The 12,754-nt window shown below is 27.3% G+C and overlaps 2 protein-coding genes across 8 annotated transcripts; one reads left to right on the top strand and one right to left on the bottom strand.

The window, feature by feature from the left end:
* Window positions 1-2,706: 2,706 nt before the first annotated feature.
* On the bottom strand, window positions 2,707-7,855 carry LOC122537034 (lipase 3-like). 6 transcript variants are annotated; one of them, XM_043669919.1, is made up of 10 exons: window positions 7,617-7,855; window positions 6,907-7,283; window positions 6,421-6,628; window positions 5,860-5,974; window positions 5,545-5,788; window positions 5,173-5,322; window positions 4,734-4,821; window positions 4,507-4,652; window positions 4,248-4,403; window positions 2,707-4,190 (listed from the first exon to the last, which is right to left on the bottom strand). In XM_043669919.1, exons 2-9 carry the CDS (start codon window positions 7,042-7,044, stop codon window positions 4,251-4,253), a joined length of 1,242 nt encoding a protein of 413 aa, XP_043525854.1. In that variant the 5' UTR covers window positions 7,045-7,283; window positions 7,617-7,855; the 3' UTR covers window positions 2,707-4,190; window positions 4,248-4,250. The 6 variants fall into 6 exon arrangements, with proteins under 6 accessions (XP_043525854.1, XP_043525850.1, XP_043525853.1 ...); XM_043669915.1 differs by having other exon boundaries at window positions 2,707-4,403; window positions 7,617-7,852; XM_043669918.1 differs by having other exon boundaries at window positions 2,707-4,403; window positions 6,907-7,168; window positions 7,617-7,852.
* Window positions 7,856-8,204: 349 nt separating this feature from the next.
* On the top strand, window positions 8,205-12,508 carry LOC122537028 (sorting nexin-25). Of its 2 annotated transcripts, none has more exons than XM_043669908.1 (11): window positions 8,205-8,697; window positions 9,093-9,403; window positions 9,478-9,647; window positions 9,724-10,118; window positions 10,184-10,607; window positions 10,701-10,999; window positions 11,075-11,332; window positions 11,397-11,530; window positions 11,595-11,834; window positions 11,912-12,194; window positions 12,278-12,508. In XM_043669908.1, exons 1-11 carry the CDS (start codon window positions 8,476-8,478, stop codon window positions 12,332-12,334), a joined length of 2,793 nt encoding a protein of 930 aa, XP_043525843.1. In that variant the 5' UTR covers window positions 8,205-8,475; the 3' UTR covers window positions 12,335-12,508. The 2 variants fall into 2 exon arrangements, with proteins under 2 accessions (XP_043525843.1, XP_043525842.1); XM_043669907.1 differs by having other exon boundaries at window positions 8,206-8,697; window positions 10,695-10,999.
* Window positions 12,509-12,754: the final 246 nt, after the last annotated feature.

Genomic DNA, 12,754 nt, shown 5'->3' with positions numbered 1-12,754 from the left:
AATATTATGAGATTGCCTCTAATCAATAGTTAATATAAATTTTGTAGATTGCAAGAGATTTGAAACCTGTAACAACGTTGAAGTTTACAGAATCCTTGTATCAAGTATTGGAAGAAAAAAAAAAGTATTTAATTTGCGCCACATAATATATACGATCGTGTTGTACTCTTCTTTCATATGGTGCTGCAACTTAAGCGTACTAATGGGTATTATTTTCAGCTATTTTTAGAAGAGAAATGAATTAAAATGGAAAACGTACCTGACTGCTTCGATTAATCTTGTAGGTAATATGTCATTCCGTTGCGCAGTCGTTCTATTAATATTTACGAGCATTCTACGATCTATTATATCGCTTGCATGAACGTATTCACTAAAAACAATAGCAACAAAATATTTCTAACGAACTAATATCTATTTAAGAAGAAAATATTGTATATTATAGATTAATTACGTTTGAGAGGAAAATATAGCGAACGTAAATATAAAATTTCTAAAAAAAAAAACTAAAAACTTTTTGTTTTTTACATTTTTATATATATATATATATATATATATATATATATGAATAATTTAAAGCTATAATATACAAACACTTTTAAAAGGAAACTGTTGATCACGATGTATATTAAAGAAAGAAGAAAAAAATCTTAATTACATCACAATGTAGTATAAAATTTTGCAAGTATTATATTCCAAGGATGTGAAAGTTATATAGTAAATAATTTTGGTATAAAACTTTGGTCTATAAGTAAGATTATGTTACTCTTTATCAGTACATTTTGTTACTATATTTTTATTTAAAGAAGAAAAAAAACATATGATCTAAGTAAAACATTGAAATTGCACAAAATTGTAACTCTTTTTACAATGGATTAGTTTCATTATGAATTACATTTTTCAGTTTCTATTACTATTTCCACGTTTTTAATACAAATTAGATATCGTTTTTATAAGCTAACAATATTTATATAGTGATGTAAAATGAAGGTCTTCCACTGCCATATCTTTTTGTATCCATTGCAAAGCTTAGATCACCTTGTGTGCAATTAGGAAATTCAATATTTGCTAATATTTTTTAAATATTTTCTACTAAACAAGATTAATTAATTTCTAAATAAAACAAAAATGCAAGCTAGATTTTGTGCAATTTTGAATTTACATAACAAAATATTAATCATTTTATATTGATTAATTTTGAGTTCTCTTTTAATTGTTACATTACACCAAAATTGTTTACTGTTGACAGTTATTCGCTCCTGTGATTATTATAAATATAAAAACACCTTAAAAAATCTTGGAAAAAAAAGAATTATAAAGATTTAATATAAAAATTAAGATAATCTGAAAGGAATTTAGAATAAGAACACACGAAAATTAAATTACTAAAAGTCATTATATGAAAGGGTTTTATAAAAGATTAGCAACTTTTCTTAAATTCAAACATGCCAGATATGTATACTATACTATGCAGAGTGAGACATTTTGATTCTTACGAATTTCAATTCAGATCTTTGAATCGAATTAACTGAATCAAAATAAAAATCTTATATTCAATGTAAATTAATCTTATTCTGGAAGTACAATTATTTTTTCTTTTGTTATTAAAAAGATTGCCACAAATATTAAGTAACGAAATCAGTTATATTACTTTACGTTAATCTAAAATTTATCACGATTTTTTTGCAATGTCACCTTTTATTATGTTTACTTTGAAAATAATATTGAATATTTAATATATAAACATATATATATATATTATATTTTTTATACTCATTATTTCTTTGCAGTATTGCAAATATTGTAATCAGTATCATTATGGATATCTACTTATCCTATAATTAAAAAACCAATCCTTTACACCATAATAATGCTTAATAAGAATTAGAATTCGTTTTAGATTATCTTTTTATAATAGTTAAACTATCCATTTAAACAAATAATTTACATAATTGAAAGAAAGAGAAAATACAATATTATAAATAGATTTCAAGAAAACTTAATAAAATATGTATATTTTCTTAATAAAGATTGCAATAGTTAGGGAGACACTTGTAGACTGTTGAAAATTTAGTTTCGGATTGCAAAAACTAATTATTTTTTAATGACTATGATTACAAATATGTGTAAAAAGTTTTACTAATTTTTATTTTTTTTCTCTCTCTCTCTCTAAAAACTATTGTTTAAGTTTCACTATTTTTTGCATGACTTTTATTTGTATTTCTAATTGAAATTTTAGGTACTGAATGTTTAAACATATATATATTGGATTATTCTTAATATAAATAGAATGCTTATGGAATAATTTTGAATATAATTTGAAAGATGTTGTGAAATAATACATTCCAAAATAATTTATTTTTAACACATATAAGGAGGTATTCCTTTATTTTCTATCATGTGTTAATAATCGCTTTATTTATAAGTAATTCCTAAATGTAAATTTTTTTGCTACTATCTTAATATTCAAGTCTAATGATCTGATTTTAGCTGTTATACATATTTGTGCTTAATTATAAACATATGAAACATACTTTACATTCTTAAATAATGAAATATTGTTTCAAAAATAAATATATATTCGTGTAGAAAAGGAACATATCAATGAAAATTAGAAAAAAAATAAAAGTTTTTGAAATATATAGTTTCCATATATACAAATTAAAAGGTATCTTAAGGTTGACATTTTATTTATTTATATGAAAGATAGTAATTAATTTCAGTTTATATCACAGATTAGATAAATGATATAACACAAAATTATTATTATTATTTTATTTTACTCTTGATTACGATGTGAATACTAATTTTATGAGGAGAAATGAATTTTTAGTAATTGAAAGATTATTGCTTGTATTTTAAGTGCCTCGCCCTGTGTACTAGATGTATATATATTTATGCATGTATATAATTTAGAGAAATAAGATAAAGAAGTACTTCCTTTTATTGTTTAGTTTATATAAATATATACATAATGAATATACGTATCATTTCGAATATTGTAATTACTTTATAACATTATTATTAGTATTACTATTATTATTGTTCGAATGAAGCATTATCTTTCGTTGTAGCGTTGTCATTGAAGCAAAATTTAATCGGTGAAAGTAATTTTCTTATTGTAATTTTCACAATCAATTTTTTTGTATATTTTGTTTGATAATGAAATGCTTTTTCGTGTGTTGAAAAATATGTTCCATACGGCAGTTCCAAGAGTATAATTAAAAGAAGAGTATATTTAACAAAGATGGCTTTTGCTGCAAGTAAAGACTACTACTAAGATAAAAAATTATAGAACTATGTTATTTAAATATTCTATTGTTAGCGCTCAAAATGGAAAGGAAATGCTTGTTATCATTTATATATATACATATACATGAGTGTATATATATATATGAAAGGAATTTTACAATATATATCTTGTTGTTTAAAACTCAATTTTCCATCGTGCTGAAATTCAATCGGACGAAGAATGAGTTTGTATAATTACTAATCTTAAATATTCGAAAGTTACTCGACGATTAATTAAAATATTAATTATATAACCACAAGAATGGAAAATTTCTGCAATGCATTTTGCTTTTATAACAAAAGTGATTAGTTAATAACGGAAATTAAAACAAAAAAGTTTTGTGTAGTGGCTTTCTTTACAATGAGAATATATGAACATAAAATCAAACAAATAAATGAAGAAAGAATTTATTTCTTATTGTAATGAGTGACTCGTAAATTAATTGAAACATTCCTTTCATTTTTTATAACAATATAGTGATATTTAGTAATGCTAATGATTTATTACCTATCTCAAATTGTATCGAAATGTTACTATGTATGAAGAGAAACACGTTAATAGGATTTTTATAAATTTTAACTTATGTTTCGTAGTTTGATTGTTATCAGTTATCTGATATATATACTGTATAAATAAATTTTAATAATAGCATTTTAAACCCTGCGTTGTTAAATTATACTGTTTGAGTAAATTACGGCTCCGAATTTCTGGAGCCGTAAAAATAAAGGCCCTACAATCAGATGTTTATTTATCTTTTTTCAAGGAACATTACTAACATTAGAAAACTAAAGAACATTAGAAACGTTAGGTAAATGAGATAATCATATTTATTTTCAAATTTGGGTATTATTATTTTATTTATCTCTGTATAAAATTGTTCAAAATGACAGTTTTGTTAAAAATACTTTTATTACTTTTTTCTGGTGTATTTAAAGACGTTTTGTCGGTTTAATATTGCACTTTACTCGTTAAGGACTAATAAGTCTAATATAGGTTCAAATATGATCGATACTGAAGATGTTCCCCATATAAAATCATAATGAGAGAACGATTTAATTGATACTTCTTTATGGAATACAACATTATTAAGTTTACTTTTCAGAAGGTCAACGTCCTAAAAAGAAATAAAGTTAATTTTATTAATCTTCTATTATTTGACTTTAAATTTTAAATTTTAATTTTATATTACTATTTGCTGCATAAAAGTGTATAATTACTGATTTTGTTGAAAGTAAATCATTATCACTGCTGAAGAAGGCAACCGGTGCAGTCACTTCATTTAATTTGTACTTTGGTGGTTCTAGAGAATTATAAATTTGATAATTTTTTTCTTTATTATGGTAATCAAATTGTCGGAAACTTTCTGAAATTATTGAACAAATATTGTTATTATTATTTTTCGTAATATATTATTTAATATATACGCGCGTATACGAGTATTTACGTGGATGTATGTATCCTTGACCAAAATGAACCATCTGTTTCCAAGAAGCTCCGGCCGGGACATAATTTATAATCGTTGTTAAATTCATCTAAATAATCAAATATAAATTTGGAAAATATTCGTTAAACAGTTCTCCATTTTATGTAACAAAAGAGTTTAATTAATTTAATTAATACAAATTTAAGAATTGCAGAGAAAATTTGACCGAAACTGCGAGAAAAAATGAAAATTACGTTATAATTAACAGTGGCAGAAAATGACTACATTTAATTGCTATCATCTGTATAAAATTTACCATTTCTCCTTAGCATACTTACAAAAATCTAACGTGCATCTTATTGGAAATATATTTATTTCAAATTGTTTATGTTCCATTGCTAATTTTTCTGGATTTACTATTTCAATAAATAAGGATAAAATGATATTATCAAATTTTTACCGCACTCAAATTTGTCTGGCTGAAACCAGTGACGAGGAACAGAATGTTATTGCAAAAGAGCATTGTATCTTGACAAAGTACACTCGAAACAAACTTTCCCCAAGCAGAACGTGAACGTAATTCAGGATAACCGAACGTTTCACCCATCCACTACAATATGAATAAAACATACATCTTTTTTTTTATTTCATTGTAACTTAATTTAATTTTTATTTTTAGATAGAATATTTGTTATATAATTAATTATTGTTTATTCAATGCTTCCTTAATTAATGATTGAATAAATTTTGAAGCAATAAAGAAAGAATTTCAATCGTGATTATCATGTTACATATCATGTGCGATCATGTTAAAAATTTTCGGGCAACTTACCACACCCAAGTATGTTAATTTAGCGAGTTTTGTAATTGGACCGCGTATATTGCCAGTAAAAGCTACAGGAGCAAGACCGATCATCAACTTAATTTTTGCATTATAGTCCGGTCTTTGAGACATTGCTACCCAAAATTGTGTAGTTCCTTGAGAATGACCAATATAAAAGAGTTGCTCGTAATTTGTTTGATCCAGTATGTAGTCAATTGTTGCGGGAACATCATAAATACCAAGTTCGTGGTAACTAAAAGAAAAAGTATTGGATTTAATTCGGATTCATAAGTACATATTGAATTCGATTTTATCATTTAATACCTAAAATTCCAGAAATGTCGGCTCTGTGGTAACATTAAGATATGATTTCTTGAATAAGTGTTTCCTCTATTGTTTCCAAGCCATACATCGTATCCTGCATTTGCTAGCATATATGCTAAAAACGGGAAATTTAAATTTCAAATAGGAAAAGATTCATTTTTAAAATTAAAAATTATATAAAAATTATTGCTGGTCAAAAATCTTTTATTACTTCAAGCATGTAATTCATTCCTTGCGTTGTAACGATTGCACTATCGTTACATGCGTATTACATCACAAGTTTGACCAAAAAATTTAAGTTTGGACGTAACTTTCACGATGATGGCTTTGATGCAATTGAAAATTACACAATAATGACATAAGAGAAAGATAAAGACTTCAGAAGAGTGACGTGCGTAAATGTAAATGTAGAGGTGCAAGTGCAAGAAGAAATTATGTTATAATTAATGATAAACAAATTTGAATTTACAAATAATTGAATTTTAACATTAATTTAAAAGAATATGTATCCATTTAATCTTGTAAAAATTTCTGGAAAATAGTGTTGAGAAAATAGTTTACCCAATGCTCTGTTTGGTCCCATAAAGACCCAGTCCGCAGAACTGCCTGCTAATCCATGTTGCATTAGAATCGGTTGTTTTCCATTTGTAAAATTCCTTTCACAATCGAGCCGTCCGCATGAAAGTCTGTGAATTTCCAATATGTAACCGTCTTCTGTTATAACATTATGAATTTCCACTTGATATCCGTGGCTCCTTATCAATTCTGGCTAAAAATGAAACGAAAAAATTATAATAGACATTCAGTAGCACATGATTTTTATTAATTTAATTAATTTGTAGATTATAATTTACTCTGAAATTCTTGTAGAATTTTAACTCGACAATTCGTTTGAATTTGAATCGAAAAAAGGGATTCACTGAATCGTACTCAAATATAAATCTAAATGTAAATAAATTTTCAAATTTAATTATGCTAAAAAAAAAACATCTGCTAAATTGAATCGATCTACGAACGACTTCAAATAAAAGAATATGATAGACTTACGGTTTTAAGCACGAAATTTCGTTTACCCTCGGACCTACGAATGTTAAGTGCCAGGAAAGAATTTAAAATGAATAGTTGCAGCAATAACAGAGTGTAGAACGGCGACATAATGTTGCGTGTGATATACTTGTAAATCATCGAGATCGAGAGCGAGGGTATTTTATATAGGAAACGACAGTTTCGCGATTCCTGATAAAACTGTATAAACGGAAAGTACGATAGGAGAAAACACGAAGACTTTGCCCACCACACGTTCACGTACCTGTTGAAAATTTCAATGCGGAAGAATGAGCAAGGATAAGGTTCGCAGTTGCTATTCACGCTTTTGTAGTGATCCCATTCTTCTTTCGATGATACTATTTAACTTCATATTTGTCCTATACAAAGATATGTTACATTAATTGATATATTCTTTGTGTAATTATCATAACAATTTTTATTTTATAAAAATAATAGTTTCATTCTATAAAATAAAAATTGTTTCAATTTTTCATTTCAAAGAAACATTGCCATTTTAATGTTATGTTCATAACTTTTTAATGTAATACAATGATCTAAGAAGAAATTACAAATGTAACTACTTGTGTGAAAAGTAAAATTTGAAAAGAAGTTTTGTAACGTAATCTAAGAAAATAAAATCAACGTTGAGTTATTCACTCAATTCACTCGTAAAAATCACGTAGCATTGCCAAAATATTATATTTATTTACTTACTTACTGTTGTGTAAGTTTTAACACTTCAAAGATTATGGTTCAACCTTGTAATTGTCATTGTCTATAACCGTAATGCGCAACAGGTTGTTGCACGTAAAACAAGGTCCATTACAACATTTTTCTGCGTCGCATCACATTTTTAACTTGTATATAATAGTAAAAAGTTAACTTAAATAGATAAAAAATCAAGTTAATATCCAGTAGCCTCGTTATTGTATTAAATATTAGTTCTAATGAAAACAGGAACTTTCATTGTTATAAAATATATATATGATACGTATGATATAGTCTCGTAAATGTTAGTTCTAATGAAAATAAAAATTTTCATTATATTATAAAATACACATATTTCCTTTGTTTAAAAATTCAATTATTAAATTATTAAATTACTCGAGAACATTTCTTTACATTAAATATAAAAATGTAAGTTGATGCACGTAATCGATAGAGAACTGTGCGCTTGTACATATACGTATGTACATTCGTTTCAAATTTCGCGCTTTGTACAAAAGAACAAATATGTATCACTAAATGTTTTAAGACAGAAAAAATATAAAATGATGTATTAGTCATGTATTAATCGTACAGAATGAAATAGTTACAATTTCATTACTGTAAATTATTCGGGCAATTTTAAAAGGAAAATTTCAAAACAAATTTTGAAAATTTCTATTGACTTTCAGAACGCAGATAAGTAATCACTGATATACAATCTCTCCAGCTATAGTCTGTGTCTTGTGTAGCGGCATTGTTGACGTGATTTGATTCTCCTCGGAGTTGGCGTGAACCAATTTCTCTAAACATGAAATTGAACACGTAATATTCACTGTCACGCGATCGAAATCGAAATTCAAGATGTTGCGGACCGGTACCCTGTATATTCCAGCCCTAATCGTGTTCTTCTATTGGAATAATTTGCTATGGTTTTACGTTTTCTGCTTGCTAACCATATCTTGCTTCTTTGTGGGATGTTTGATCGTCACGTTCATAAACATTGCTCTTTCGCCGAAACACGCAACTGCATCAACGACTTTAAAAACAGTCGCTGAACTGGATGCCTTTCACAATTTGTTGATGGTTGGTCTTATGTTGTTTTTAAATCTCCTGTAGCATGATTATGTTGAAGTTCCCTGACGTTTAATTTCAATAACTAAGAACCATCGATTCTTTTCAATTCTTAACGAAAAGGGAAGAGACGATGCTCATATTGTTCCTTTGTTGAATTAATTTTCATGTTGATATCAACTGATCTGAAAAGTATTGATAAGATAAGAAACATTAGAAAAACATGTATACTATTTATCTGTAAATTTGTTATTTATTTTATATTTCATGTTGTTATAATGTGATTTATTACAACTTATTGTTGTTATAATATTGTAACAATATAACTTATTAGTAAATTGTTATTACAACTGATAAATGATACTTTGCAAATGCTAATTATTCTTACAAATTGTTAATTATTTCAGAATGGATACGTAGCCAAAGCTGGAAGTACCAAGAAGCATGTTAGATATCCATTAGTCTTTACTCGCATGGTGGACGGTGCTCTGCAGAATTTATTGGATTTAATTTTTCAAGATTTCGTTGGTGTCTGGCTAGAGGAACTGGCTTTTAATTCAGAACACATAATTGACAATATGAAGCAAGATACATGGGGAGCAATTCAAACTCTCCACGATCGTTTATCAAAAGTAGACCACACAAAACTGGTAGTTTGTAGTATAGTAAATAAAATTACATTTCACTTTGAGAAGATTAGGCTTGCTCAAACTGCTTCGTAAGTTTAATTATTAAGTATCATACATATATAATGTAAAAAATGATTGTTTTTAAAAGGATGTGTTTACACAGAACACAAGGTGAAGATCCAGTATTTATTTTATCTACACACTTAATGTCACCTGCAGCAGAATTAGACTATTTGAAGAAAGTTAGCGAATTATATATCTTGTTTTTGTTACCGCCCTGTTATTCCCTTGCACCAATGAAATATTTATTGAGAGAAATTCTCGCATGTAAAAGTGAGTACCATTGGAACCATTATCTAATTACATTTATATACACAACAAATATTTTATCTTTTTTCTATTCTTCCAGTACTAAAACCTGCAATAGACTTAATAACAAATCCGGACTATATTAATCAAAAGATTTTATCATATATTGATCAACAACAGCTTGCAGAAGCAATGCATCGAAAAACTTACGAGTATGCTGAATCATTTGAGGATTTTATTCGTATGATTAAGAGCTCTAAGGATTTAGAGGTTTTGAAACATATCAGATACAACATTGTTACTGAAATCATGCAGGCTACAACAATACAAAATATTAAAAGAGCACAAGGCTTAGATCCAGATACCAATGTATTTGGAAAGTCTGATGCTCTTCAAGCTCGAAAATTGAAGAGATACATTAGTCAACTAACATATGCTAAAAATACATGTGAATGTCACATGCAATCGTTAGGATGGAACGGATATCCTGTTCAGGTTGTAAAAAAGTTTTTCTTTAATAAACAATAGTAACAACTGTATTTAAAGATAATATTTTGTAGACTAATGATGTTACCGATGCAGCAATGGTTGCAGAAGAAAACATTTTGCCGTTACAATATATTTTGGACAATGTGATAGGCAGACGATACCTTTCACAATTTCTTGAACAAGTTGCCAGCCAGGATTTGATTGGGTATTGGGCAGCTGTACAAGAGTTACGCAATGCAGATAAATCTAATTGGCATCAATTGGGGGCTGAAATCTTTTATACTTACATAACGTCTTCAACTGCTGAAATAAAAGTTGATAGAGCTATTCGTAAAAAAATGGAAAGTTTCTTGTTAGGTGATATAGGACCTAACGTATTTTATGAAGTTCAAGACAGTGTTGTTAAAACTTTGGAAGAGAAGTATTATCCTTCGTTTGTCGTTAGCGATCAGTACAAAAGTATGCAAGAAGCATTGCTTAATGAGAGAATAGATGGTCAGTGTTAAGAGTTTTGTTATAAAAATATAATTATGTTAACAATAAAATTATTATTATTATTATTGATATAAAATTAATTTTTAGACTTAGTGGAAGATCGACGTATGGGGAATGGAACATTATCGGAAAATATGTCTTTGCTTGTTGGAGAACATTCAAATTATGCCCGCAGTAAATTGGACCAATTACAGGAAAAGTTAAATAACAAAATGCAAGCCTTACAAGCACTAAAGTCCTCGTTGAAACCAGAGAGCAAAGTTTTAAATTTTTTGGCCAAAGAAGTTGAATGGTTGCAGAGTGAGAAAAAACAACTGGAAGCACATTTAACTCATACGGAAATGTGGGCAGAACACTTAGGTCATTGGAAAGCAGAAGTACAAAGTGCAGAAGTAAATAAAGCTTAAGCTGTTATAATTTAACTAGAAAATTCTTTTCGTTATTCATTTTAATTAATTTTTAAACAGATACCAGACAATGGAGAGTCCCCACAATTTGTTTTGGTTGTCCACATGACAGAAGATGAAGATAATAGTGAAAGTATATACAGTGGATGGGTTGTACTAAGAAAATTACAAGATTTTCAAGATCTTCATAGAAAGCTTCGTCAATTGTGCTCCAACGTGAAAAATTTAGATTTACCTTCGCAACCTTTAAAATTTTTTGGAAAATCTGATAAAAATACGTTGGATAAAGCTAAAATGCAAATACAAAAATATTTAAATGTAAATTTTCTAGATAATTACATTAACTATTCAAATCAGTCGTTTTAATTGTTAATGTTCTTAGTTTGTTTTAGAAGATGAAAAATTGAATCAAAGCGAGGCTTTATATACATTCCTCAGTCCGAGTTCGGAACATTTGAAATATGCTCCTCCTTCTCCTAAAAAATCTCGATTTTCTTTGTCAACATTATTTAAAACGTAAGTAGCCATCCATATTATCTAATAATAATTATAATAATATTATGTTGAATTAAAATTTTAGATCTAACAACAGCAGCGAAGTTCGCGATAAAGAAGAGGAAGAGGATTATTCATTGCTATTAGATGATACTGATAGTGGTCGAACAACCACAGATGGAATCTTGAATGTTAATAAAGATGCAATAGCCGAACCTCTTTATACTCTTTTAGGTGAAATTTTCGATCTGCGGGGAGTATTTCGTTGGCTTCGACGATCGTTAATAACCTTCGTTCAAATTACCTATGGTCGAACTATAAACAGGTTTATTTTTAATTTCAAGCTTAAACTTCAGCGTGGAAAATGCTTTTTTTAATAATATAAACAAATATAATTATCAGGCAAATCAGAGATACTATTGCATGGGTGTTCTCCGAACCAATGCTTCATTATTACATACAATTGTTTACGAAATCATGGTGGCCAAACGGTCATTTAGTTTTTGAGACGATTTCTCGCACAGATGAAGAAAAGCTAAAAACAAGAGGTGAAGCACGAAGGCAATTCTTAAATAATATTCCTGATGTTTTAACAAATTTGGTAGGAGCACAAAGTGCTCAACGTGGTGCAATAAAAATCTTCGATTCCTTACAAAATGTGAATTTAAATAAACAATTATTTTATGTAAGTTATTGTCAATTAACAAAATTTTTTAATTATATTACATTAATTATTTTAAACATTTAATTAATTTCTTTGGCTTGCAGGATATCTTTGAAGTTGTGATGTATGAAATATTTCCAGAATTTAAACGAATACAATAAACTGTACTTACAGTAAGAATTTTTTCAATATTTTATATCATAAAGATTATTTTATTTAATTAATATTTTATGATATAAACAGAAATTATATATGATTTATTTATGTCGAATGTTTTTTATTTATGTCATGTGATACATGTAAGTATGTCAATAAAGTATTAAAAATCTTAGTAACAAAAAAAATGTTCTTACCAAAAATTAAATAGTAATATAAAAAAATCTAATGTTACATAGAAATATGTGATATAAATTATTTTTTAATAATTATAAATTGTAAAGTGTTGCACTTCAACTTCAATTATAAAATATTATTGCAGTCTTTAACGAAAATAACCAGTTCTGACTATTATAAAACAGAATAATTATACTTTACAAATCAACATATCCGTATTTATTCATATATCTTTATTTCAGCATGTT

Source organism: Frieseomelitta varia, unplaced genomic scaffold, assembly GCF_011392965.1.
Source record: "Frieseomelitta varia isolate USP_RPSP 00005682 unplaced genomic scaffold, Fvar_1.2 scaffold_885, whole genome shotgun sequence".
In the NCBI taxonomy this organism is placed as follows: domain Eukaryota; kingdom Metazoa; phylum Arthropoda; class Insecta; order Hymenoptera; family Apidae; genus Frieseomelitta; species Frieseomelitta varia.
This window is presented reverse-complemented; position numbering and strand designations above follow the sequence as displayed.